Below are 22,860 nucleotides of genomic sequence, written 5' to 3'. Positions count from 1 at the left end.
TTTTTTTTTTTTAGAAATACGACAAGCCAAAGTTCATTCAGTGTCTGGCGTTCCTAAGCAACGGAGACATTTTGACCGGGGATTCTGGCGGAGTCCTTCTGGTCTGGACCAGGAACTCTGCAGAGACCCCCACGGGGAAAGGACCAAGAGGTGAGGAGGACCAAGTACTGATGTAATATTACTGCCTTTATCGTGCAATACACGTTGGCACGAGGATGACTCGTGACTTCCTCTGACAGGAAGTAAGTCGTTAGAAGTGTCCGTTATGACAGTGTGGGCGTCGGCTTGTTTGCACAGGGCACGAACACCTAAGGCTTCTTTGAATCAGTGTGGAAATTTCAAAACACTCCTTCGCTTATTGGAACCTTTTCAGCCCTTTAATGTGCAACCTTTGTAAACAGGAAGTGAAGGGAAACAGACGGTTGCTGATACGTAGCCTCTGCCACCCCCTGCTGACGGATGCATACAAAATGTCATGTTTTTATAGTCATAATCATAAATAAAATAGTAAATATTTATTTAAATTTATTATGTATATTTATATTTTATGCAACTTTTACATTTTGACAAATGTCATGTTTTTGTAGTCATAATCATAAATAAAATAGTAAATATTTATTTTTAATTAATTATGTATATTTATATTTTATGCAACTTTTACATTTTAGTGACAAATGTCATGTTTTTATAGTCATAATCATAAATAAAATAGTAAATATTTATTTTAATTAATTATGTATATTTATATTTTATGCAACTTTTACATTTTAATGACAATTTATTATTTAATATGTAAAAATATGTTTTTGTTGTCTGTACAGCAGGGGTGCTGAAACCTTTTAATACGTAGAGAAGTAGAAACCGTATTTTGCGGACTATAAGTCGCAGTTTTTTTCATAGTTTGGCCGGGGGTGCGACTTATACTCGGGAGCGACTTATGTGTGAAATGATTAACACATTACCGTAAAATATCAAATAATATTATTTAGCTCATTCACGTAAGAGACTAGACATATAAGATTTCATGGGATTTAGCGATTAGGAGTGACAGATTGTTTGGTAAACGTATAGCATGTTCTATATGTTATAGTTATTTGAATGACTCTTACCATAATATGTTACGTTAACATACCAGGCACGTTCTCAGTTGGTTATTTATGCCTCATACAACGTACACTTATTTAACCTGTTGTTCACTATTCTTTATTTATTTTAAATTTCCTTTCAAATGTCTATTCTTGGTGTTGGGTTTTATCAAATAAATTTCCCCTAAAAATGCGGCTTATACAGTGCGAAATTATACTTTTTTTTTCCTTCTTTATTATGCATTTTCGGCCGGTGCGACTTATACTCCGGAGCGACTTATACTCCGAAAAATACGGTAATGCCGTTTTGTTAGAAATGTAGTGTGAATGTTGAAATGCCAAACTTAAATGTTAGCAGTTAACACGCTGTCCAGATAGTGTTAAGTAACAAAAATATGAGCAAAATGCTTTAAAAAATTATTTTTTAAAAAGCTAACATAACAATAGCATGCTTACAGTTAGCATTAGTGAAATACCAAAATATGACACCGAGCTGTATACCGTATTTTTTGGAGTATAAGTCGCACCGGCCGAAAATGCATAATAAAGAAGGAAAAAAACATATAAGTCGCACTGGAGTATAAGTCACATTTTTTGGGGAAATTTATTTCATAAAACCCAACACCAAGAATAGACATTTGAAAGGCAATTTAAAATAAATAAAGAATAGTGAACAACAGGCTGAATAAGTGTACGTTATATGACGCATAAATAACCAACTGAGCCAAACTATGAAGAAAAACTGCGACTTATAGTCCGATAAATACGGTATTAGAAGTTTACTTTTCTGTTTTATACTTTTGCACATTATATTCCTTTTAGCAGATAGGAATAGAGACATGTTGTATTTATTTTAGCAGATAGGAATAGAGACACATTGTATTTATTTTAGCAGATAGGAATACAGACACGTTGTATTTATTTTAGCAGATAGGAATAGAGACACATTATATTTATTTTAGCAGATAGGAATAGAGACACGTTGTATTTATTTTAGCAGATAGGAATAGAGGCATCATTAATGTGTGTGTGTGTGTGTCTGTGTCTGTGTGTTCTGGCAATGCTTACTTAATGGGGGCATCGCTCTGTTTACACAGTCACCTTTAGGGGACATCTGACGGTATGGGGACAAAAAAACAGATCCCCCAAAGAGAAACCTTTTTAAATGATAGTCAGATCCATTCTGAAGATGCCTAAAAGATTTTTAAGCTTTGGCCCATAAAAGATGTTTACTGGTTAGTTTGAGTGTGAGACATTTGCACAGCAGCCCCCTCATTAATAGTACTGTGATTCTGTATGGTATCCATCCTTAGTTAAAACTAATATATTTTTCCAAAAACAAAATCTGGTTTAGTGTTCCTTAGGATGACATTTTCATACAGCATGATTATAAAACATTATTACCTTAAAGTATGATTCACATTCAGAATTTTCCATCCTTCTATATATGGTAGTTGGAGTTGCAGACAACTTCATTACTGCTAAATAGCAGTTTTCAGTAATGTCACAGAAGATGCAGGATTTGCTTGAACATTTAAATGGTAAAACTTCCTATAAGAGGACAGCTGTAGTGCTGTATTCTGACCATCATGTCATATTTCATTTCAACTTTTTTTTTTTTTTTTTAAATGGTCCTCAGTAGTCACGTACAAATTTGTGTGAGTTATGCAAAATTATTTAAATTTGGTCCCCATGAACCATATGAACTCTTTTTCCCCAGGGTCCCCAGTAAGAATGATCAGCACATTACTTCATCAATCCAGAGATTTAAAGACGTGTATGAGCTAACTGGGCAGTGGCCATTTTACACCTTTTTTTTTTATGCCTCCACAACCTGTAGAAAGGGTGGTCCCCACAAGTCATGATCAAAAACTTGGTCCCCATTCCAAATGATAACCAGTATGTGTGTGTAGCATTTCAGATAAGTCGACAGGTCAAGGGTCACGAGGGCAGTGTGTTCTGCATATGTGAAATGAGGAGTGGCACCCTGCTGACCGGAGGAGGAAAAGACCGAAAGATTATTCTGTGGGACCACGAAATCCGAGCCGAGCGCGACATTGAGGTTTCACACATACTCACACACACACACACTGTGCAATAAGGTCACATGGCAGGTGTTTTTTTTTTACACATGCAATCAACCAATGACATCTGTGTTGCCGAAGGTTCCGGACCAGTACGGAACCATCAGAGCTGTGTCCGAGGGGAAGGGAGACGAGTTTTTGGTGGGCACGTCCCGTAATTTTATACTTCGAGGGACCTTCAACGACGGCTTCACAGTGGAGGTCCAGGTAAGGTGACAGGCACGTGATGCCTTCAGGGACTCCGTGGTGTTGTAAAACTGCCTTCCACGCTTGCGTTCAGGGTCACACGGATGAGCTGTGGGGGTTGGCGTCCCACCCGTCCCGAGACCTGTTCCTGACATGCGCTCAGGACCGCCTGGTCTGTCTGTGGAACGCCGCCAGTCACAGTCTGCAGTGGAGCAAAAGCGTGGAGGTGAGTCGGGGGAGGGGGGCGGGCGAAGACTCTTCCGTGACTTGCCGTCTCCTCCGCAGGAACACGGCCACTGTGCGGACTTCCATCCCAGCGGAGCGGTCGTCGCCATAGGAACGCATTCGGGAAAGTCAGTATCGCCGCACCTTGTCGCCGCCTCGCCACCGCTCTAACGCCGCTGCGTCTGTCCCCAAGGTGGTACGTTCTGGACGCCGAGACCACCGACCTGGTGGCCATCCACACCGACGGCAACGAGCAGCTGTCGGTCATGCGCTTCTCTGTGGGTGGGTGGAATCGGCCGGCACGGGGGTCGGGGGTGGAGTCCTGGGGGAAAAACGAAGTTCCCCTTTTGTGTGTGCAGATGGCGTCCTGCTGGCCGTGGGGTCACATGACAACTTCATTTACCTGTACAGCGTGACCGACAGAGGACGCAAGTACAGCCGCTACGGGAAATGTTCGGTGAGTTTCATCGTCTCGCCTCAAGCTGCTGCGTGGCGGCAAATATCTAATACATTTATTTCTCTGCAATTTTCACACATTTATTACTTTTAATGAGTTTTTCTCATGATTTGCTCAAAGTTTATAAAAAAAAAAAAAAAGTACCCTTTTCTCACCCGTTAAAGACCTTTGAAAAAAAAAAAATTTTCAACTTTATTGCGACATACACAAGTCCCTTAAATCTGGACAAAGAAAGCATTAATTTCATGAACAACAAATCAATAGGAAATTCAATAATTGTTACATAAATAACAATTAAATATTTTTTAAAAGGATTAGACCAGGAGTCTCCTAACTTTCTGACTTGGGGAGCTGCATTGGGCAAAAAAAAATTTAGTCGAGGGCCGAAAGCCGACTGTATGTAAAGTAACTATATATATATATATATATATATATATATATATATATATATATATATATATATATATATATATATATATATATATATATAATTTGTGTGTATAATTAGGTGTCATTTAGATTTTTTTTTATGGTAAATGGACCATGTCTGATATTTTGTTGGTTGGATTTGATTTTTTATTTATTTATTTTTTGCACCATGACTAGGGAAGGTTGTTTGCATTGGGTCATATAGATAAATGCTGCACATCATGTATATAATAAAAGGTCATTGGCCAGTAAAAACTCATGCCATCCACTAGATGATGACAAAATGGCAGTATCAAAAAATGGTAGATTTTTCAAATGAATGCAATCTCCCTGGACACCCCCTGGATTAGACATTGATAATACAAATACATGTTGTATTAGAATGAAATCGTACAACCTAAATTATATATATTAAAGAAAAATCTGTACAAAAATGTTTACATATTTGTATTTTTTTTTTTATACATTTTTATTTATTTTTGATAATTGTATAAATCAACATTATCATAAACAGTTGGCTAGGGATGGGTACCACTCACGATTGATCGATACCGGTACTCAAAACCAATTTTCGGTACTTTTGTGTTTATTAATGAATATTAATTGTTTTTTGATGGTAACATCTTTTTTAATGGGCTAATTATAACTGTTGTCCAGGTGTTATGTCTTCTTTTATTATTAATATATAATTTGCATTATGCGCTAAGTTGCATTTCCAGTTGCAAGTCCAAGACATTAAATGGCATTGGTTTGTAATTAAGGTGTTTTTTGTTGTCCCCTAAAAAGTGTTTATACTGTAAGAATTGTATCACACACCAGCTGTTTGATTGTAACGTGCATTTTAGTTATAGTTTTCAATAAAAAATTTGGAGGTGTTAAAATCACCATGTAATTGAAACTGATTAGCTAATGCTAATCAGTATTGCTTGATTGGTTGACACTTATATTAGTAGATTTCACAGTTCAGTACATATTCCGTACAATTGACCACTAAATGGTAACACCCGAATAAGTTTTTCAACTTGTTTAAGTCGGGGTCCACGTAATCAATTCATGGTAGCGCATCAATAGCAAAGCCAATGTATATTAGCATCAAGCTAGCGCATTTATGGAAAGTGGAGCTTCTCGGTTCAAAATCAATACTGTTTTTAATAACATTGAGTGCCAGTTCTACGATTAACTACATTCCTCAATAAGATAAACATCTCTGATAAATTTCTCTGTTACTTAAAAGAAAACTGGTTTCGCTGAATAAAAGTCTACCCAAACATTTAATAAAGTCAAACACAAATAAGGAAACATGAGAAGTATCCACACTGTACGGCAAATAAGAATGAAATAGAAAAAAAAATCTACATCAACAATATGATTTGCCTAAGTGGCTGGACAGGACAGATTCACAAAAATTATTAGTATTTTTTCTTTTCATATCTTATTTTTGATTTTTTAAATTAAGTATTGCGATTTATTCGGGAAAATAATATTAAAGTATTGTATATTTCATTGCGATCAATCAGATTTAGTCTGTAGTTAAGTCATAATTAATCCCAGATAGAAGTGTTTTTTCGACAATAATCTGTGGGCCAACACAAACCAAGCTGGTGGTTTAGCAAACAAGTATTTTCATGTTCAGCATGTCATCATTTACACTGTTACTGACCAGATTGTATGTGTGTGTGTTTTCCAGGGTCACTCCAGTTACATCACACACTTGGACTGGTCACCTGACAACAACTTCATCATGTCCAACTCTGGCGACTACGAGATTCTTTACTGTGAGTCCGCAAAGGCGTCATTGAAGGCGTCGTGACACGCTCATTCATGACCTGCTGCCGTTTTATTTCATCCTTTTTAGGGGACGTTCCAAACGGCTGCAAACTGATCAGGAATAAATCCGAGTGTAAAGACATCGACTGGGCGACTTACACCTGTGTGCTGGGATACCATGTGTTTGGTCAGTACAGCGTGCGTGCGTCCGTGCGTGCGTGCGTGCGTGCGTGCGTGCGTGCGTGCGTGCGTGCGTGCGTGCGTGCGTGCGTGCGTGCGTGCGTGCGTGCGTGCGTGCGTGCGTGCGTGCGTGCGTGCGTGCGTGCGTGCGTGCGTGCGTGCGTGCGTGCGTGCGTGCGTGCGTGCGTGCGTGCCATCATCCTTTATACATCATCCTTTATATTCCTCTCAGGAACACTTAAAGGGGAACTTCACTTTTTTGCAACTCATTCACAATCCTCATGTAAGAAAAGAACACAGTGTATTTGAATATAAGCCACACCCGCTAAATTTTAGAAGACAAACATATGTTTCCCTTTTTTAGCCGCACCAGACTATAAGCCGCAGATATATACACGTTGTGAAATTAGTTATTTTCACAGAAATATTTTGTAAATGTTTGTTTACATACCGGCAGCACGGTGGAAGAGGGGTTAGTGCGTCTGCCTCACAATACAAAGGTCCTGAATAGTCCTGAGTTCAATCCCGGGCTCGGGATCTTTCTGTGTGGAGTTTGCATGTTCTCCCCGTGACTGCGTGGGTTCCCTCCGGGTACTCCGGCTTCCTCCCACCTCCAAAGACGTGCACCTGGGGATAGGTTGATTGGCAACAGTAAATTGGCCCTAGTGTGTGAATGTGAGTGTGAATGTTGTCTGTCTGTGTTGGCCCTGCGATGAGGTGGCGACTTGTCCAGGGTGTACCCCGCCTTCCGCCCGAATGCAGCTGAGATAGGCTCCAGCATCCCCTGCGACCCCAAAAGGGACAAGCGGTAGAAAATGGATGGATGGATGTTTACATCTGTGCACTGCAGTAATGCTTGAAATGAGTAAAATACATAAATATTACATGTTATTATGAATATTACTACATTACATATATACTTACAGTGTGTATATAAAACGTTGATGGGTTTTGAATGTTTTTTAGTGCTTTTTATAGGCGGAATAGATAACCTGCATTGTTAGCCGCCTCTTGCTAGCGTTTATTTTAGTTAGAATGCATAAAAAAAGCAAGACAGGCTTGTCTCTCATAAGGAGTGGGAATGATTCCCCAAAAAGCAGCGTTGTCCTTGAATAATAAACCTGTTTGTGTGTCAGGTGTGTGGCCGGAGGGATCAGACGGGACCGACATCAAAGCTCTCATCAGGTCGCACAACCGGAAGGTGATGGCGCTGGCAGATGATTTCTGTAAGGTTCACCTGTTTGCGTACCCGTGCTCCACCTTCAAGGTGAGTCAAAGCTGTCGCCACACCCTTTTGATTAGTAGATTGCACAGTACAGTACATATTCCGTACAATTGACCACTAAATGGAAACACCCCAATAAGTTTTTCAACTTGTTTAAGTCGGGGTCCACGTTAATCAATTCATGGTATTCATGCCCTTTGATCAAGAGTTGGAAATAACCTTAACCCTAGATAAAACTCTGACCCAAGACCTAACCATAATCTGACAACCGGTCCCAGTCCCAAATTTCAATCCCAACCTTGACCCAAACCGTGGATGGGTACCGGATCAGGTACTTTTTTGGATTTGCGTGAAATCCAATGGTGCCATGTCGCAGTACCTGGGTTGTGCTCGACGTCACGTGACGCCCGGTTGCCGACACTTTGGCACTTGGCGATCACTCCAGCAGCACCGAGAGCGTACTCCGCCAAACTACCTCTGGGGAATGTTGCAATTTTCAATGCCAACATAGGAATTTGACGTTAAAAACACTTCCGGCTCCACTTTTACAAAAATGTGCTCGCTTGATGATAAGACATTGCCTTTGCTCTTGATTGCATGGCCATTTCAACACCTAGAAATGTCTTTATGGAAACTACAACTAATATGCAATCAAACAGCTGTTGTTAAATAAGTACAATACTTACAGTACCAACACTTTTTAAAGTGCAACAAAAAACACCTTGAATTAAACACTACTGCCATCCAACGTCTTGGACTTGCAACTGTAATTGCAACTTTTTGTCATACTTTCAAATGATAATATGATGATAATAAAACAAGATATAACAACTAGACAGCAGTTATTATCAGCTCATTTTTTAAATGTTGCAATAAAAATTAGGTTTTATTATCAAAAACAAGTAACATTTATTAACACACAAAAGTACTGAAATTTGATTCCCAGGTACCGCTCCAATGTAAGTAAAGTTAAGTAAGACTCCACTTTTCCAAAAATGCCAAAATATACATTAGCTTTCCTATTGACATACTACTGATTAGCATTAGCAGTTTTACATGGCGATTTCAACATTTCCAAATTTGTCAATGAAAACTACAACTAAGATGCACGATACAATCACACAGCCGGTGCGTAATAAGTACAATACTTAAAGAATTAACCCTTTTTAGGGCACAACAAAAAACAAAACATTAACTATACACTACTGCCATCTAACGTCTTGGACTGGCAACTGTGATTGCAACTTAATGTCATACTTGAAAATGGTAACATGATTATAATAAAACAAGATATAACAACTGGACAGCGGTTATCATTATCAGCTATTTTTAAATCTTGCAATAAAATAATGAGATTTTATTATCAAATACAATATTAACACACACAAGTACCGAAAATTAGTATCGTAGGTAAGTAAGAATAACAAGAGTTACATAAGGCTTCAGATTTCCAAAAATGTGCTAACTTAATGCTAATATACATTGGCTTTGCTATTGACGTTCTACTGATTAGCATTAGCGATTTTACATGGCGATTTCAACACCTCCAAATTTGTCAATGAAAACTACAACTTGGATGCACGTTACAATCAAACAACTATTGCTTAATAGTTACAATACTTACAGTATTAACTCTTTTTACAACAAAACACCATAAGCTATACATTACTGACATCTGTTGGACTTGAAACTGTAATTGCAATTTAATGTCATACTTGAAAATTAGAAAGTTAATAAGGAATAAAAAAACAAGATATAACAATCGGACAGCAGTTATCATAATCAGCTCATTTTTAAAAGTTACAATAAAAAAATTAGATTTTATCCGTTGCATAATAGTTAAGTTAAGTTAAAGTACCAATGATTGTCACACACACACACTAAGTGTGGTGAAATTTGTCCTCTGCATTTGACCCATCCCCTTGATCACCCCCTGGGAGGTGAGGGGAGCAGTGGGCAGCAGCGGCGCCGCGCCCGGGAATCATTTTTGGTGATTTAACCCCCATAATAGGTACAAGACTTACAGTGTTAACACTTTTTAGGGCGCAACAAAACACTATAAATTACTGTCTTGGATTTGCAACTGTAACTGCAACTTATTGTCATAATTGAAAATTAAATAATAAAGAAAAATGTATATATAACTGGACAGCAGTTATGATAATCAGATCATTTTCAAATGTTGAAATAAGAAATGTGATCCATCCATCCATTTTCTACCGCTTGTCCCTTTCGGGGGCGCGTGGGGTGCTGGAGCCTATCTCAGTATGTCATCAAAAAACAAAAAAAAATGTTTTGTTATTGCACAAACTACCGAAAACACCAGTATCTGTTCAAATGTGAACGGTACCCATCCCTCATCTCAACTCCAGACCCAAACATAAACTTAATCCTTAACCTCGCCATCTTTAACCCTAATCCCACCCCCAACTGCAACCCCATCCCCATTTTAACCTTAATCCAAATCCCAATAAAAAAGGAGATTTTATCCGCTGCATAATAGGTACAAGACTTACAGTATTAACACTTTTTAGGGCGCAACAAAACACCATAAACTATAAACTACTGTCTTGGACTTGTAACTGCAACTTATTGGCATACTTGAAAATTAAATAATAAAGAAAGATGTATATAACTGGACAGCAGTTATGATAATCAGCTCATTTTCAAATGTTGAAGTAAAAAATTAGACGTCATCATAAAACAAAAACAATTTTTTGTTAACGCACAAAGTACCGAAAACACCAGTATCTGTTCAAATGTGAACGGTACCCATCCCTCACTTCAACTCCAGACCCAAACATAAATTTAATCCTTAACTTCGCCATCTTTAACCCTAATCCTACCCTCAACTGCAACCCTATCGCCATTTTAACCTTAATCCGAATCCCACCCTTAATTAACCCCAATAGTCTGTAAAAATGTTTGCGTGTGTGTGCACAGGCTCCCAGCCACAAGTACAGCGCGCACAGCAGTCACGTGACCAACGTCAGCTTCATGCACGACGACAGTCACCTGATCTCAACGGGCGGGAAGGACACCAGCATCATGCAGTGGCGACTGGTGGAGAAGTCGGCCATCTCGCTGACCGACAGCCACCCCGTCCCCGCCCCCTCTAGGGCGGACCCCGTCCCCGCCCCCTCTAGGGCGAACCCCGTCCCCGCCCCCTCCAGGGCAGACCCCTTCCCCGCCCCCTCCAGGGCGGACCCCGTCCCTGGTCCTACCGAGGACGCCGCCCTTCCCCCGACGGCCAACGGGGCACCAGAGTCGTCGACGGAAACGCCCCCGCCGCCCACCGAGTTGTCGATGGAAACACCCATGCCGCCCGCCGACCTAGCGCTGCCCGCCTTGGAATTAACTCCGCCCCCCTCCGAGGCGACTCCGCCCCCGTCCGACAGTACGGTGAGTTTGAAGGACAGCCTGGACCCCAGCGACGACACGGCCACGCCCAGCGACGAGGGCCTTCCCCCTCTCACGCCCCCCACATAGGAGTGTGCGTGCGGGGACACATTTCAAGAAGTCTCAGTGGGACACAACCTGCATTGACGTATTCCTCTCCAATTTCAAAACGATTGTTTTCATCGCTGAGATGTTTTACGTGTCATTTTAAATCCTCCTCCATGATTCTTTTTGTGAGAAATCTTTTTTCAAACGTCAGTTTGTCGCAGGCCAGCCTGTTTTGTAAGACGTTTTTAATGATGCTTTTGTAACGGACAACGCTTCAAAGTAATCCCTCACTGCAGACTGCAGGCGAACACATCATAGGCCTCGTTCACACTGCAGGTCAATTCCCTTGTTTTCCCCAATATGCGACCTGAATTGGATTGTATCAAGTCAGTGCAATTTCGTATTTTTATATATCTCTTTTATATGTGGAATTAAATTTGCATTCTTCCGACCAGAACGTCATCAAAATAATCATAATTATTCGTCAATATAGGCTGTTAAAAAATAAGTAGATAACAGGGTAAAAAAAAAGTTTTGGGAACTCACGGTTGAGTTCCACCACTCCTGTCTCCGACTGCTCCGTAGCAAAATATCCCGTAAAACTGCAAGGAGCCAAAATACTTGTCCTCTTCTTTCTTCATATTCTACGTACAATAATTTGGATTAGAAAACGTTGAGCGTAATTGCACTAAATTCTTGAAATTGCCACAAATGCGTCAGACCGTGGAAAGTATGTTTACTTCCGTAAACAATGCAATGCGTGCGGCGTTATGACGTCATATCCGCAGGCGGGAGTTAGCGTTCACATTCTCCATCGCATTTTTTTGTAACATGAGCGGCCAATGAAAAGATTGGATTTGACCCCAAAAAAAATCCGACCCTGCAGTGTAAACGTAGCCATGAACTTCCAAAACTGTGACTAGCAATGTTAAGGAGAAACTGGAGTGAAGTGTGTTTCCGTTAGCGCCAGGAGGCATCGTTTTTTAAGATTTAAAAACAGGCGGCCAATCAGGAGAGAGTATTCCCGGTGGACTCATCTGATTGGTTGGAATTACCTCTGGACCGTATGTCTTCACAAATGTCCATTCTGCCTTCCAAAAAAGTCGTCTGCTTGGTTTTTTTTACGCTGGTGTGTGAAGTGCCACACCTTCATCGAGGGGCGGGGCTAGGACTGCTCTTTTTAGGGGAACTTTCTGGATTCAAATGTTATGTGACGTTAATCATGTTCAAGTGAGCCATTCTTGTCTTCTGTCATGCATTCCTGTAAAGTACGTGGACCGTGGATGCAAATAAAAACGGATGACAAATCAGACTTTATTGCATTCATTGCTATTACCGTATTTTTTGGAGTATAAGTCGCACCGGCCGAAAATGCATAATAAAGAAGGAAAAAAACATATAAGTCGCATTTTTGGGGGAAATTTATTTGATAAAACCCAACACCAAGAATAGACATTTGAAAGGCAATTTAAAATAAATAAAGAATAGTAAACAACAGGCTGAATAAGTGTACGTTATATGACGCATAAATAACCAACTGAGAACGTGCCTGGTATGTTAACGTAACATATTATGATAAGAGTCATTCAAATAACTATAACATATAGAACATGCTATACGTTTACCAAACAATCTGTCACTCCTAATCGCTAAATCCCATGAAATCTTATACGTCTAGTCTCTTACGTGAATGAGCTAAATAATATTATTTGATATTTTACGGTAATGTGTTAATAATTTCACACATAAGTCGCTCCTGAGTATAAGTCGTACCCCAAACTATGAAAAAAACTGCGACTTATAGTCCGAAAAATACGGTAGATGAACAAATGGAGTACTTTTATTTATATATATATATATATATATAGTACAGATCACCTGTCTTTATGTAGCTTGTAAAGAATTGGGCAAATGTTTAAAAATGTCAAGAAATAAGTATATGGTGCAAAAGATTCGATTCACACTAAGAGACCAATTAAGGCTCGGTAGTTTATGCAGTTCTTTTTTTTTTTATATATATAAATAAAAACAAACTGTAAATATTGAACTTTTTGTAATTTTTTAGCATTTTATGAAATATGTGTTCTCTGTAGTAAATATATAGAATATTGGAGTATTTTTTTAAATTGAACTACTAAACGAAAGTAGCTTTTTTAAAGATAGAATTTGTTTGTGTTGTTGCAATTCAACTTACCTCCTGCAGAGGTCGATATAGCGCGTGTCAACAGCTGCTGACTAACGAAGAAGACTCATGCTAATGCAAACGCTAATGCTAATAACATTGCTAACAGCGTGTGACTCGAACAGTATGGTCGACATTTAATCAATAAAGAACCGGAGCCGCCTACAAACGCGCTACAACACATGCCGTGTGACGTAACCTTTAGTCGGATGGTCAACCGTCGGAAATGAGAAGGAAAAAAGATACGAGATTAAGAAACGCGGTCGAAACGCGATGTGCGAGACGACCAGCAAGCTAGCAAGATTCACGGTAAAAAAAAAAAAGAAAAATCATCCCTTTTTATGACGTCTACTTTACATTTATGTGAGGTTGGCCTATCTTATCATAGCAAATATTAAAATAACTCTGCCATTCTTTGGTTCCGTAAAAAAAAAAAAACGTTTTTAAATTACCCTAAAATAATTTTATTGACTAGTGACGTCACCAAGCCCCCCTCCCACCTTGTTAAAATCTCCTCAAACGTGTCCCAAATGCTTGTTCTGCAACATTTTTCGTCTAATAGTTATATATGTTATTAACTAATATAGTTTTTATGTTTACTATTGTCGCATTTTAGGTGAGTAACATGTTATAACATGTAACATTGTAGTTATTGACGTATTATTCATACGCAGGCACACTCCTATCACCAGACTATCTCAAACGAGTGTGCCACATTTGTATAGTTACGTATTTCATGTTTTTATTATTTTAATAATCACATGGGCGAGTTTGGGGAGATTTTGAAAAAAAAGGGGGGGGGGCTGGATGACGTCACTAATCGGAACATTTATTTTAAAATATTAAAAAACCGTAACTGCACAAACGAACATTTTTAAGGCAATTTCAAACGTAGAAAATAGGACCTACAGAAAAATCCCGTTTTATGACGTCTACTTTACATCTTTGTGAGCTTGGCCTCTCTTATCATTGCAAATATTAAAATAACTCTGCCATTCGTTTGTTCCGTAAAAAAATCGTTTTTAAGTTACTCTAAAATACATTTTTTGACTAGTAACATCACCAAGCCCCCCCAAACGTGTCCCAAATGTTTGTGCTGCAACATTTTTTTTCTATAATAGTTATGTTATTATGTTAACTATTGTAGCTTTTTAGGTGATTGACATGTTATTAATACACAGCTGTCCCCCACCTAGTCAAAATTTCCCCAAACATGTCCCATTAGTTTGCGCTGCAATATTGTTTATTATAGTTATTGACGTGTTATTATTCATACGCAGGCACACTCCTATCACCAGACTATCTCAAACGAGTGTGCCACATTTGTATAGTTACATATTTCATGTTTTTAATATCTTAATAATCAAATGGGCGAGTTTGGGGAGATTTTGGGAAAAAAAGGGGGGAGGCTGGATGACGTCACTAATCAGAACATTTATTTTAAAATATTAAAAAACCGTAACTGCACAAACGAATATTTTTAAGGCAATTTTAAACGTAGAAAATAGCAAAAGGACCTACAGAAAAATCCCGTTTTATGACGTCTACTTTACATCTTTGTGAGGTTGGCCTCTCTTATCATTGCAAATATTCAAATAACTCTGCCATTCGTTTGTTCCTTAAAAAAATGGTTTTTAAGTTACCCTAAAATAAAAATAAAATGACTAGTGACGTCACCAAGCCCCCAAAACGTGTCCCAAATTTTTTTCTATAATAGTTTATATGTTATTAACTAATATCATTTTTATGTTAACTATTGTAGCTTTTAAGGTGATTAACATGTTGTTATTAATACACAGCTGCCCCCCACCTGGTCAAAATTTCCCCAAATATGTCCCATTCGTTTGTGCTGCAATATTGTTTAGACTTAGACTTAGACAAACTTTAATGATCCACAAGGGAAATTGTTCAACGCAGTAGCTCAGTTACAATGATGGAAAGTGTAATGATGGAAAGGACAATGCAGGTATAAATAGACTAAATATAGCGATATAAAATGTAACATATATACGAATATATACATATGTGTACAGTATATTATATATACAGATATATTATGTCTATAACATATATACAATATATACCAATGACCATGTACAATATTACAGTATACGTGATATTATAGTTATTGACGTGTTATTGTTCATATGCAGGCACACTCCTATCACCAGACTATCTCAAAAAAGCGTGCTACATTTGTACAGTTACGTATTTCATGTTTTTATTGTTTTAGTAATCACATTAGACACGTTTGGGGAGATTTTGACAAAGGGGGGGCTGGATGACGTCACTAATCAGAAAATTTATTTTAAAATATTTAAAAAAACGTATCTGCACAAACGAACATTTTGTACGTACGGCAATTTTAAACGTAGAAAATAGCAAAAGGACCTACAGAAATAATATGATCTTATGTTGCAGTAATGGGCAACACTGCGCATTTTGGTATCGAAACCCATAACAACAAAATACACGGACAACATCGTTGAAGAGCCAAAGCCAAAATGAAATGTTAACAAATGTAAACCTGTAAAATTGGCTTTGAAAATCTAGTCTGCTAATGTTGTGATGCTAAAATGCTAACTGTAACAAGCATCATGTACCAAAATATGTTACTCTAAAATGTGTACCTGGAAAAACAATTTTTAAAATGCATGCTAACAGTACTATGTTAACATGTTTACAGTTAGCATTACTGAAATACCAAAATCAATGACACTGAGGTGCATACCTGTACAATTTGCTTTACAAATCTAGTATGCTAATGTTGTCATGCTAAAATGCTAACTGTAACAAGCGTCATGTACTAAAATATATTACTCTAAAGTTAAAGTGCCAATGATTGTCACACACACACACTTAGGTGCGGTGAAATTATCCTCTGCATTTGACCCATCCCCACAGGGGAGCAGTGAGCAGCAGCGGTGGCCGCGCCCGGGAATCATTTGGTGATTTAACCCCCAATTCCAACCCTTGATGCTGAGTGCCAAGCAGGGAGGTAATGGGTCCCCTTTTTATAGTCTTTGGTATGCCTCGTCTGGGGATTGAACTCACGACCTACCGTTCTTAGGCCGGACAGTCTAACCACAAGGCCACTGAGCAGGTGTGTACCTGGAGAAAAAAAAAATTAAAAATACATGCTAACAGTACTATGTTAACACATTTACAGTTAGCATTAGTGAAATACCAAAATCTATGATACTGAGGTGTATACCCGTAAAAATTACTTAAAAAATCTAGTATGCTAATGTTGTGAATGATGCTAAAATGCTAACTGTAACAAGCGTCATGTACCAAAGTATATTGCTCTAAGGTGTGTACCTGAAAAAAATTGTTTAAAATGCATGCTAACAGTACTATATTAACATGTTTACAGTTAGCATTAGTGAAATACCAAAATCTATGACACTGAGGTGCATACCTGTAAAATTAGCTTTAAAATTCTAGTATGCTAATGTTGTCATGTTAAAATGCTAACTGTAATAAGCGTCATGTACTAAAATATGTTGTTTTAAGGTGTGTACCTAAAAAAAAAATTGTTTAAAATGCACGGCTACAGTACTATGTTAACATGTTTACCGATAGTATTAGTGAAATACCAAAATCTATGACACTGAGGTGTATACCTGTAAAATTAACTACAACAATGTTGCATGCTAATGTTATCATGTAAAAGTGTTAATTGTACAATTTGCAAAAAATATCTAGCATGTTTGTTATCATGCCTATATGCTAACTGTAGAAATAGCTAAACAAAAAAAATCTTGCATGCTCAAATGCTAACTGTAACAAACGTTAAGTACCAACATTTATTACTCTGAGGTGTGTACCTGAAAAACATTTTTTATTGTATGCTAACTGTACTATGTTAACAATAACATGGTTACAGTTAGCTTTAGTAAAATAACAAAATATGACAGAGGTGTATAGCAAAATGAGCTAAAAAATCTAGCATGCTAATTTTATCATGTTAGTATGTTAACTGTAGAATTAGCTAAAATTCTAGCATGCTCATGTTATCATGCTAACTGTAACAAACGTCAAGTACAAAAATATATTTCTCTGAGGTATCTACCTTAACTTTTTTTTAAATACCAGCCTGCAAACAGTAGCATGCTAAGAAGTATAATTTGTCAAGTGACAAAATATTTGACGCTGAAGTTTAAACTTGAAAACTAACTAAAAATGTTAGCACACTAACCTTAGCACGCTAACAGGTATAATTTGCCAAGTGACTAAATATTGGACGCTAAGGTGTATACCTGCAAAATTGGTTAAAAGCTACCATACTAACGTTAGCATGCTATCATTTGTCAAATGACAAAATACTTGACGCTGAGGTGTATTCCTACAAAATTTGCTAAAAAATAGCATACAAGTGTGTTAGCATGCTATCATTTGTCAAGTGACAAAAAACTTGACGCTGAAGTTTATACCCTACAAAATTAGCTAAAGGAGCTAGCGTAGTAACATTAGCATGCTGACAGGTATCATTGGTCAAGTGACAAAATACTTGATGCTAAGGTGTATAGCTAAAAAAAAAGCAGCATGCTATTGTTTGTCAAGTGACAAAATACTTGACGCTGAGGCGTATACCCGCTACTAGCGTTAGCATGCTAACAGGTATCATTTGTCAGGTGACAAAATATTTGACGCTGAGGTGTATAGCTGCAAAATTAGTTAAAAAATCTAACATACTAAAATTATTAGCATGCTATCATTAGTCAAGTGACAAAATACTTCACGCTGAGGTGTTTACCTACAAAATTAGCTAAAGGAGCTAGCATACTAATGTTAGCATGCTAAGAGGTATATGTCAAGTGGCAAAATATTTGCAAATTAAGCTAAAAAGCTAACATGCTAATATCAATATGCTAATGTTTGTGGTGCGGGCCGTTAAAACTATGGACACCTTTGCTATACAGGTAAGCACAACACGACCCAAAGGCGATGTAGCAATGTCAACAAATGAGTATCCATCAGTCAGTCCCACACGCTTGCTACTTTTGTCCTCCATCCAGGTCCAGGTGGCGCCATGAGGGCTTGTGGACGAGCTTCCAGGAGGAGGAAGAAGAAACATGGCAGAGTCGTCCAAGCGGGTATGAAAGTGCGCTGCTGCACTGCAAAAAGTCAGTGTTCAAAAACAAGGAAAAAAAATACAAAAATGAGGGGTATTTTATTAGAACTAAGCAAAATTATCCGCCAATAGAACAAGAAAATTCGGCTTGTCAAGACTTTCCAAAACAAGTCAAATTAGCTAACCTTAATGAACCCAAAAATACCTTAAAATAAGTATATTCTCACTAATAACAAGTGCACTTTTCTTGGTAGAAAAAAAAAGAGACATTTTTGTTCAATATGTTGAAAAATATTCTTAAATTAAGTAAATGCTAGTGCCATTGTCTTGACATAATGATATGATTTCATGATTTTTTTTTTCATGCTTGAAGTAAGAAATTATTACTTTAGAAAAGTAGTTTTATACTTGTGAGTGTTGATGACACAGCTTTGCATCAGTTGATATTCTAGTTTCAAGCATGTTTTACTCAATATAGGTCATAACATCTCAGCAACAAGCTGTAATATCTTACTGAGATCAATGAGGACCAAAACCCTTAAAACAAGTAAAACACTCTAACATAAAATCTGCTTAGTGAGAAGAACTATCTTAACAGACAGAAAATGTCAGGTTTAAACACTGATGACATCTATTAAACAAGACAAGAGGCAAAGAATCAAACAGAGGCAGAATTCAATTTGGACTCAATATTGAGGAGAAAACGTGTCGAGAACTGTAAGAGGTTTCTTACAGTGTCACCCACGCTCTGCCAAAGGATTGTATTCCTCCTCCTTTATTTGACTTTCTCCCCCCACCTGACCACAGCTGCTTCCAGAGGGAAGTGGGTCGTAAACAGCGTTGCCTTTGGTTACCGAACAGTTCAAAAGGAGAGGCCGTAAAATAGTTCAAAAAGAGATCCATAAAATAGTTCAAAAAGGGTTCGTAAAATACTTCAAAAAGAGTTTGTCTGGAAATGGGGCAGATCCTGCCATTTGTCCGCTTTGAAGTCACAGTGGAGTTTTACGAGGCCCGGCGTCTCCTGACCTCACCATGGTTTTGTCCTTCCAGCGTCTCTGAGCCACCATCTTCAGTGCGTGAGGCTGCTGAGATTCCTTCGCCGGCGGGGATTCGCACCGACGCCGCTGCGCCCGGCAACCTTCCCAGGTCCTGGCACACCCAAGGGTCTGTTGAGTCACTTACCAGCGCGCCTCACGTCTGTGTCTTGGTACTTCCCGCAGGCACAGGACGAGGTCTGCAGGCGGTCAGGAACATGGAGGTAGCAGAGCTTGGGTCACCTACATAGGAGATGTTTTGATTGGATGTTGGCATCTTCTCTCTGTCTGCTCGCCAGGCCGGTCAGCTGCTGATCTCTCTTCCACAGTCCTGTCTCCTGACAACGTCCACTGTGATGGACAGCTACCTTGGCCCGTTTATCAAGAGGTAAAAAAACCACAATTCCCAATCCCAACCTAAAGCAAGCCTCCACTCTTCCTAAAGGCGCTAGCTTGATGCTAATTTACATTGGATTTGCCATAGCCAGGCTACTTTTAGCATTAGCCATTTTACATGGCTATTTCCATACCGCCGAACGTGTTAGTGAAAAATAAATAAATCAAACAGCTGGTGTGTCAAAACTATACTTACAGTATAAACACTTTGGGGGGCGCAACAACTGTACAGCTCATTTTTAAAAGTAACATTAAAAAATAAAATGTTATTACCAATCAATTAACATTTATTAGCAGAAAATTGGTAGCGTTGAGTAGCGCGTCCTGATACTTGATTTTGTCTTTTCGCGGCAGCTGGAAGCCCCGCCCCTCACCTATGTTGGCGCTCTGTGTCTTCCTGGTGTGTGAGCGACACAGAGGACAGGACTCTGATTGGTTCCCCTACATGGACGTCCTGCCCACCACCTACACATGTCCCGCCTACTTCAGCCATGATGTCATGGCGCTGCTGCCGGCTGGCGTGCGGCGGCGAGCGCTCCAGCAGAAGGAGACCGTGCGACAAATACACTCCTCTCATCAGCAGCTGTTCAGGTAAACACTAGATGACTCTTGGTCAACTTTTCTTTCTTTCTTCTGTTTACCTCTTTATTTCTTTTTCTTTTTCTCTTCTTCTTTTTTTTCTTTCTTTCTTTTATTTATTTTCCTCTTTATTTATTTATTTCCTTCTTTATTTCCTTCTCTTTCTTCTATGTATTTCCTTCCTCCTTTATTTCTTTTTTCTTCTATCTTAATTTATTTTATTTTGTTCCTTCTTTTTTCTTTCCTTTTTGTTTAATTATTTCATTATTTAAAAAAAATAAAAATGTTTTCCTTATTTCTTTTGTCCTTTCTTTATTTCTTTCCTTGTCTCTTTCTTTCTTATATTTATTTCCTTCTTTCTCTCTTTATTTTTTCTTCTATCTTAATGTATTTTATTCCATTCCTTCTTTTTGTTTAATTATTTATTTCATTCTTTTTAATTTATTTCTTTATTTGTTTCCTTATTTCTTTTGTTCTTTCTCTTTCTTTATTTCTTTCCTTCTTTCTTTTGTTTCCTTCTTTATTTGTTTTCTTCTTTTTGTATTTTTTCTTCTTTCTTTCTTTTATTTATTTCCTTATTTCTTTATTTATTCTGTCTTTATTTTATTTTGTTCCTTTTTTCGTTCCCTCTTTCTTTCTTTGTTTCTTTCCTTCTTATTTTTATTTAATTTCTTCTTTCTTAATTTCTATCCCTCTTTATTTCTTTCCTCTTTTCTTTCCTTCTCTCTTTCTTTCTTTTATTTATTTCCTTCTTTCTTTATTTATTTTTTCGTCTGTCTCTATTTTTCTTTTCCTCTTTTTTGTTTTTCTGTGTTTTATTATTTCCTACTTTTTAAATGTATTTCCTTCTTTATTTTCTGTTTTCATTATTTATTTCCTTTTTATTTATTCCCTTCTTTTTCTTTATTTTATTTATATCCTCTTTATTTCTTTTTTCTTCTATCTTTATTTTATTGTGTTCCTTCTTTCTTTCCCTCTTTGTTTAATTCAATATTTATTCCCTTCTTTTTTACTTTCTTTCTTTTTTCTTCTCTCTTTATTTTATTTAGTTTCTTCTTTCTTTTCTTTTCTTCTTATTTTTGTTTAATTCCTTCTCTCTTTATTTTTTTTATTTTTTGTTTGTCTTTTTTTCTGTCTTTATTTTCTTGTCTTGTCTTTCTTATTTTCTTTCTGTTTGTCAATCTTTCTTTCTTTTTGTTTGTTTGTCTTTCTTTATGAGATTAGTTTTGAAAAAAAATTAGATTGTGCTTTTTAATGGTGTTTGAATGTCCAGGACTCTGCAGCCGGTCCTCAGTGAGCCAGTGGAAGACGTGTTGACGTATGAAGCGCTCAGGTACACGCCATTTTTGTCTTATCATGCGTTTGGATGTAACAACAAAAAAAACACGCTGAATGCTTCTGTTCCAGGTGGGCATGGTGCAGCGTCAACACCCGCTCCGTCTTCATGGCTCAGCCGTCCAACAGCTTTCTGCAGGGAGAGGACGTGTACGCCTTAGCTCCCTTGTTGGATCTGCTCAACCACCGTCCTGACGTGCGGGTAAACAAACACCTGTCAGACCAGCAGACGTGGGACCACTGCGAATGTGTCTCCTGTTGTCTCGCCTCAGGTCCACGCGGGATTCAACCAGGCAACAAAGTGCTACGAAATCAGGAGCGTTTGCGGGACGCCGCGTTTTCAGCAAGCCTTCATCAACTACGGTTGCCATGACAACCAGCGCCTGTTGCTGGAGTACGGCTTCGTCGCCCCGGGCAACCCGCACAGCGTAGTCTACATGTACAAAGGTGGGCACATTTGAACATCATTAGCTGCCACACAAGTGCTCCTCTACTAAAAGAAAGTGAACTACTGCCAGTCCTTCTTCTAAAACCTTAACTCGAAAGTATTTATACTGCACCTCCCAACAAATACTTCACAAAATACAAAGAGAAGTAGTTTTGTGCACACGCCAAAAAAAGGACAAGGTCACTTTTGTTCATTCCAGTTAACTTGTTCCCTTGGTGAATATCTCCCAAGAATGAAGCAGACGCAGTGCGTCAAAGAAAAGAAAAGTGAAATAATAAAAAAGTAGAGTTCATCATAAGTTGGCTGAATAAACATAATGAATGAGAATAATCATGTCCCAGAAACTGCTGAGTTTGGTTACATATTTATTAGTGTGGATTTGTTCAAACACAAACCCCTCATATTTGCTAAATTAGGACAAAATTTAAGGCGGCATTCTCCATTTAAAAAGACATTCCCCAGACTAAACGTATACAAACACATTACTGTCGGAGTAACCAAGATATTTAGTTGTGTACATGAAATCTACAGGATGTTCTCGCTCAGAGAGATCGATTGATACTCGAAGCAATATATATATATTTTTTTTACTCAAAGCAATATATATATATATATATTTAAAAAAAATATATATTTATAAACCTTTATTTATAATATTCAACATTTACAAACAAGCAAAGAAACAATAATAATCAAAACAAGTGCAGAAACAGTACAATACAGT

At 38.0% G+C, this 22,860-nt stretch overlaps 2 protein-coding genes across 6 annotated transcripts in view; both read left to right on the top strand.

The window, feature by feature from the left end:
• Positions 1-12,393, top strand: part of LOC133657707 (echinoderm microtubule-associated protein-like 4) — a 44,314-nt gene extending 31,921 nt beyond the window's left edge. For all 5 annotated transcript variants that reach the window (XM_062059331.1, XM_062059333.1, XM_062059332.1 and 2 more), the window contains 11 exons: positions 15-150; positions 2,999-3,147; positions 3,251-3,376; positions 3,450-3,581; positions 3,641-3,708; positions 3,774-3,862; positions 3,940-4,037; positions 6,154-6,241; positions 6,322-6,420; positions 7,550-7,680; positions 10,582-12,393. In XM_062059331.1, coding sequence (XP_061915315.1) covers positions 15-150; positions 2,999-3,147; positions 3,251-3,376; positions 3,450-3,581; positions 3,641-3,708; positions 3,774-3,862; positions 3,940-4,037; positions 6,154-6,241; positions 6,322-6,420; positions 7,550-7,680; positions 10,582-11,127 — 1,662 coding nt within the window. In that variant the 3' untranslated portion in view covers positions 11,128-12,393. The remainder of the gene's footprint in view (positions 1-14; positions 151-2,998; positions 3,148-3,250; positions 3,377-3,449; positions 3,582-3,640; positions 3,709-3,773; positions 3,863-3,939; positions 4,038-6,153; positions 6,242-6,321; positions 6,421-7,549; positions 7,681-10,581) is intronic.
• A 928-nt stretch (positions 12,394-13,321) lies between these two features.
• The window catches only part of setd4 (SET domain containing 4), a 14,395-nt gene continuing 4,856 nt past the window's right edge, over positions 13,322-22,860 (top strand). Inside the window, exons 1-10 of the mRNA XM_062059329.1 lie at positions 13,322-13,576; positions 16,172-16,265; positions 18,289-18,366; positions 19,395-19,490; positions 19,565-19,602; positions 19,678-19,766; positions 20,129-20,365; positions 21,627-21,686; positions 21,761-21,890; positions 21,961-22,135. Of these exons, the coding sequence (XP_061915313.1) occupies positions 16,244-16,265; positions 18,289-18,366; positions 19,395-19,490; positions 19,565-19,602; positions 19,678-19,766; positions 20,129-20,365; positions 21,627-21,686; positions 21,761-21,890; positions 21,961-22,135 (925 nt within the window). The 5' untranslated portion in view covers positions 13,322-13,576; positions 16,172-16,243. The remainder of the gene's footprint in view (positions 13,577-16,171; positions 16,266-18,288; positions 18,367-19,394; positions 19,491-19,564; positions 19,603-19,677; positions 19,767-20,128; positions 20,366-21,626; positions 21,687-21,760; positions 21,891-21,960; positions 22,136-22,860) is intronic.

Source organism: Entelurus aequoreus, linkage group LG09 (genome assembly GCF_033978785.1).
Source record: "Entelurus aequoreus isolate RoL-2023_Sb linkage group LG09, RoL_Eaeq_v1.1, whole genome shotgun sequence".
Taxonomy (NCBI): Eukaryota; Metazoa; Chordata; class Actinopteri; order Syngnathiformes; family Syngnathidae; genus Entelurus; species Entelurus aequoreus.
Note: the sequence above shows the minus strand (reverse complement) of the source record. Positions and strands in the feature narration are given on the sequence as shown.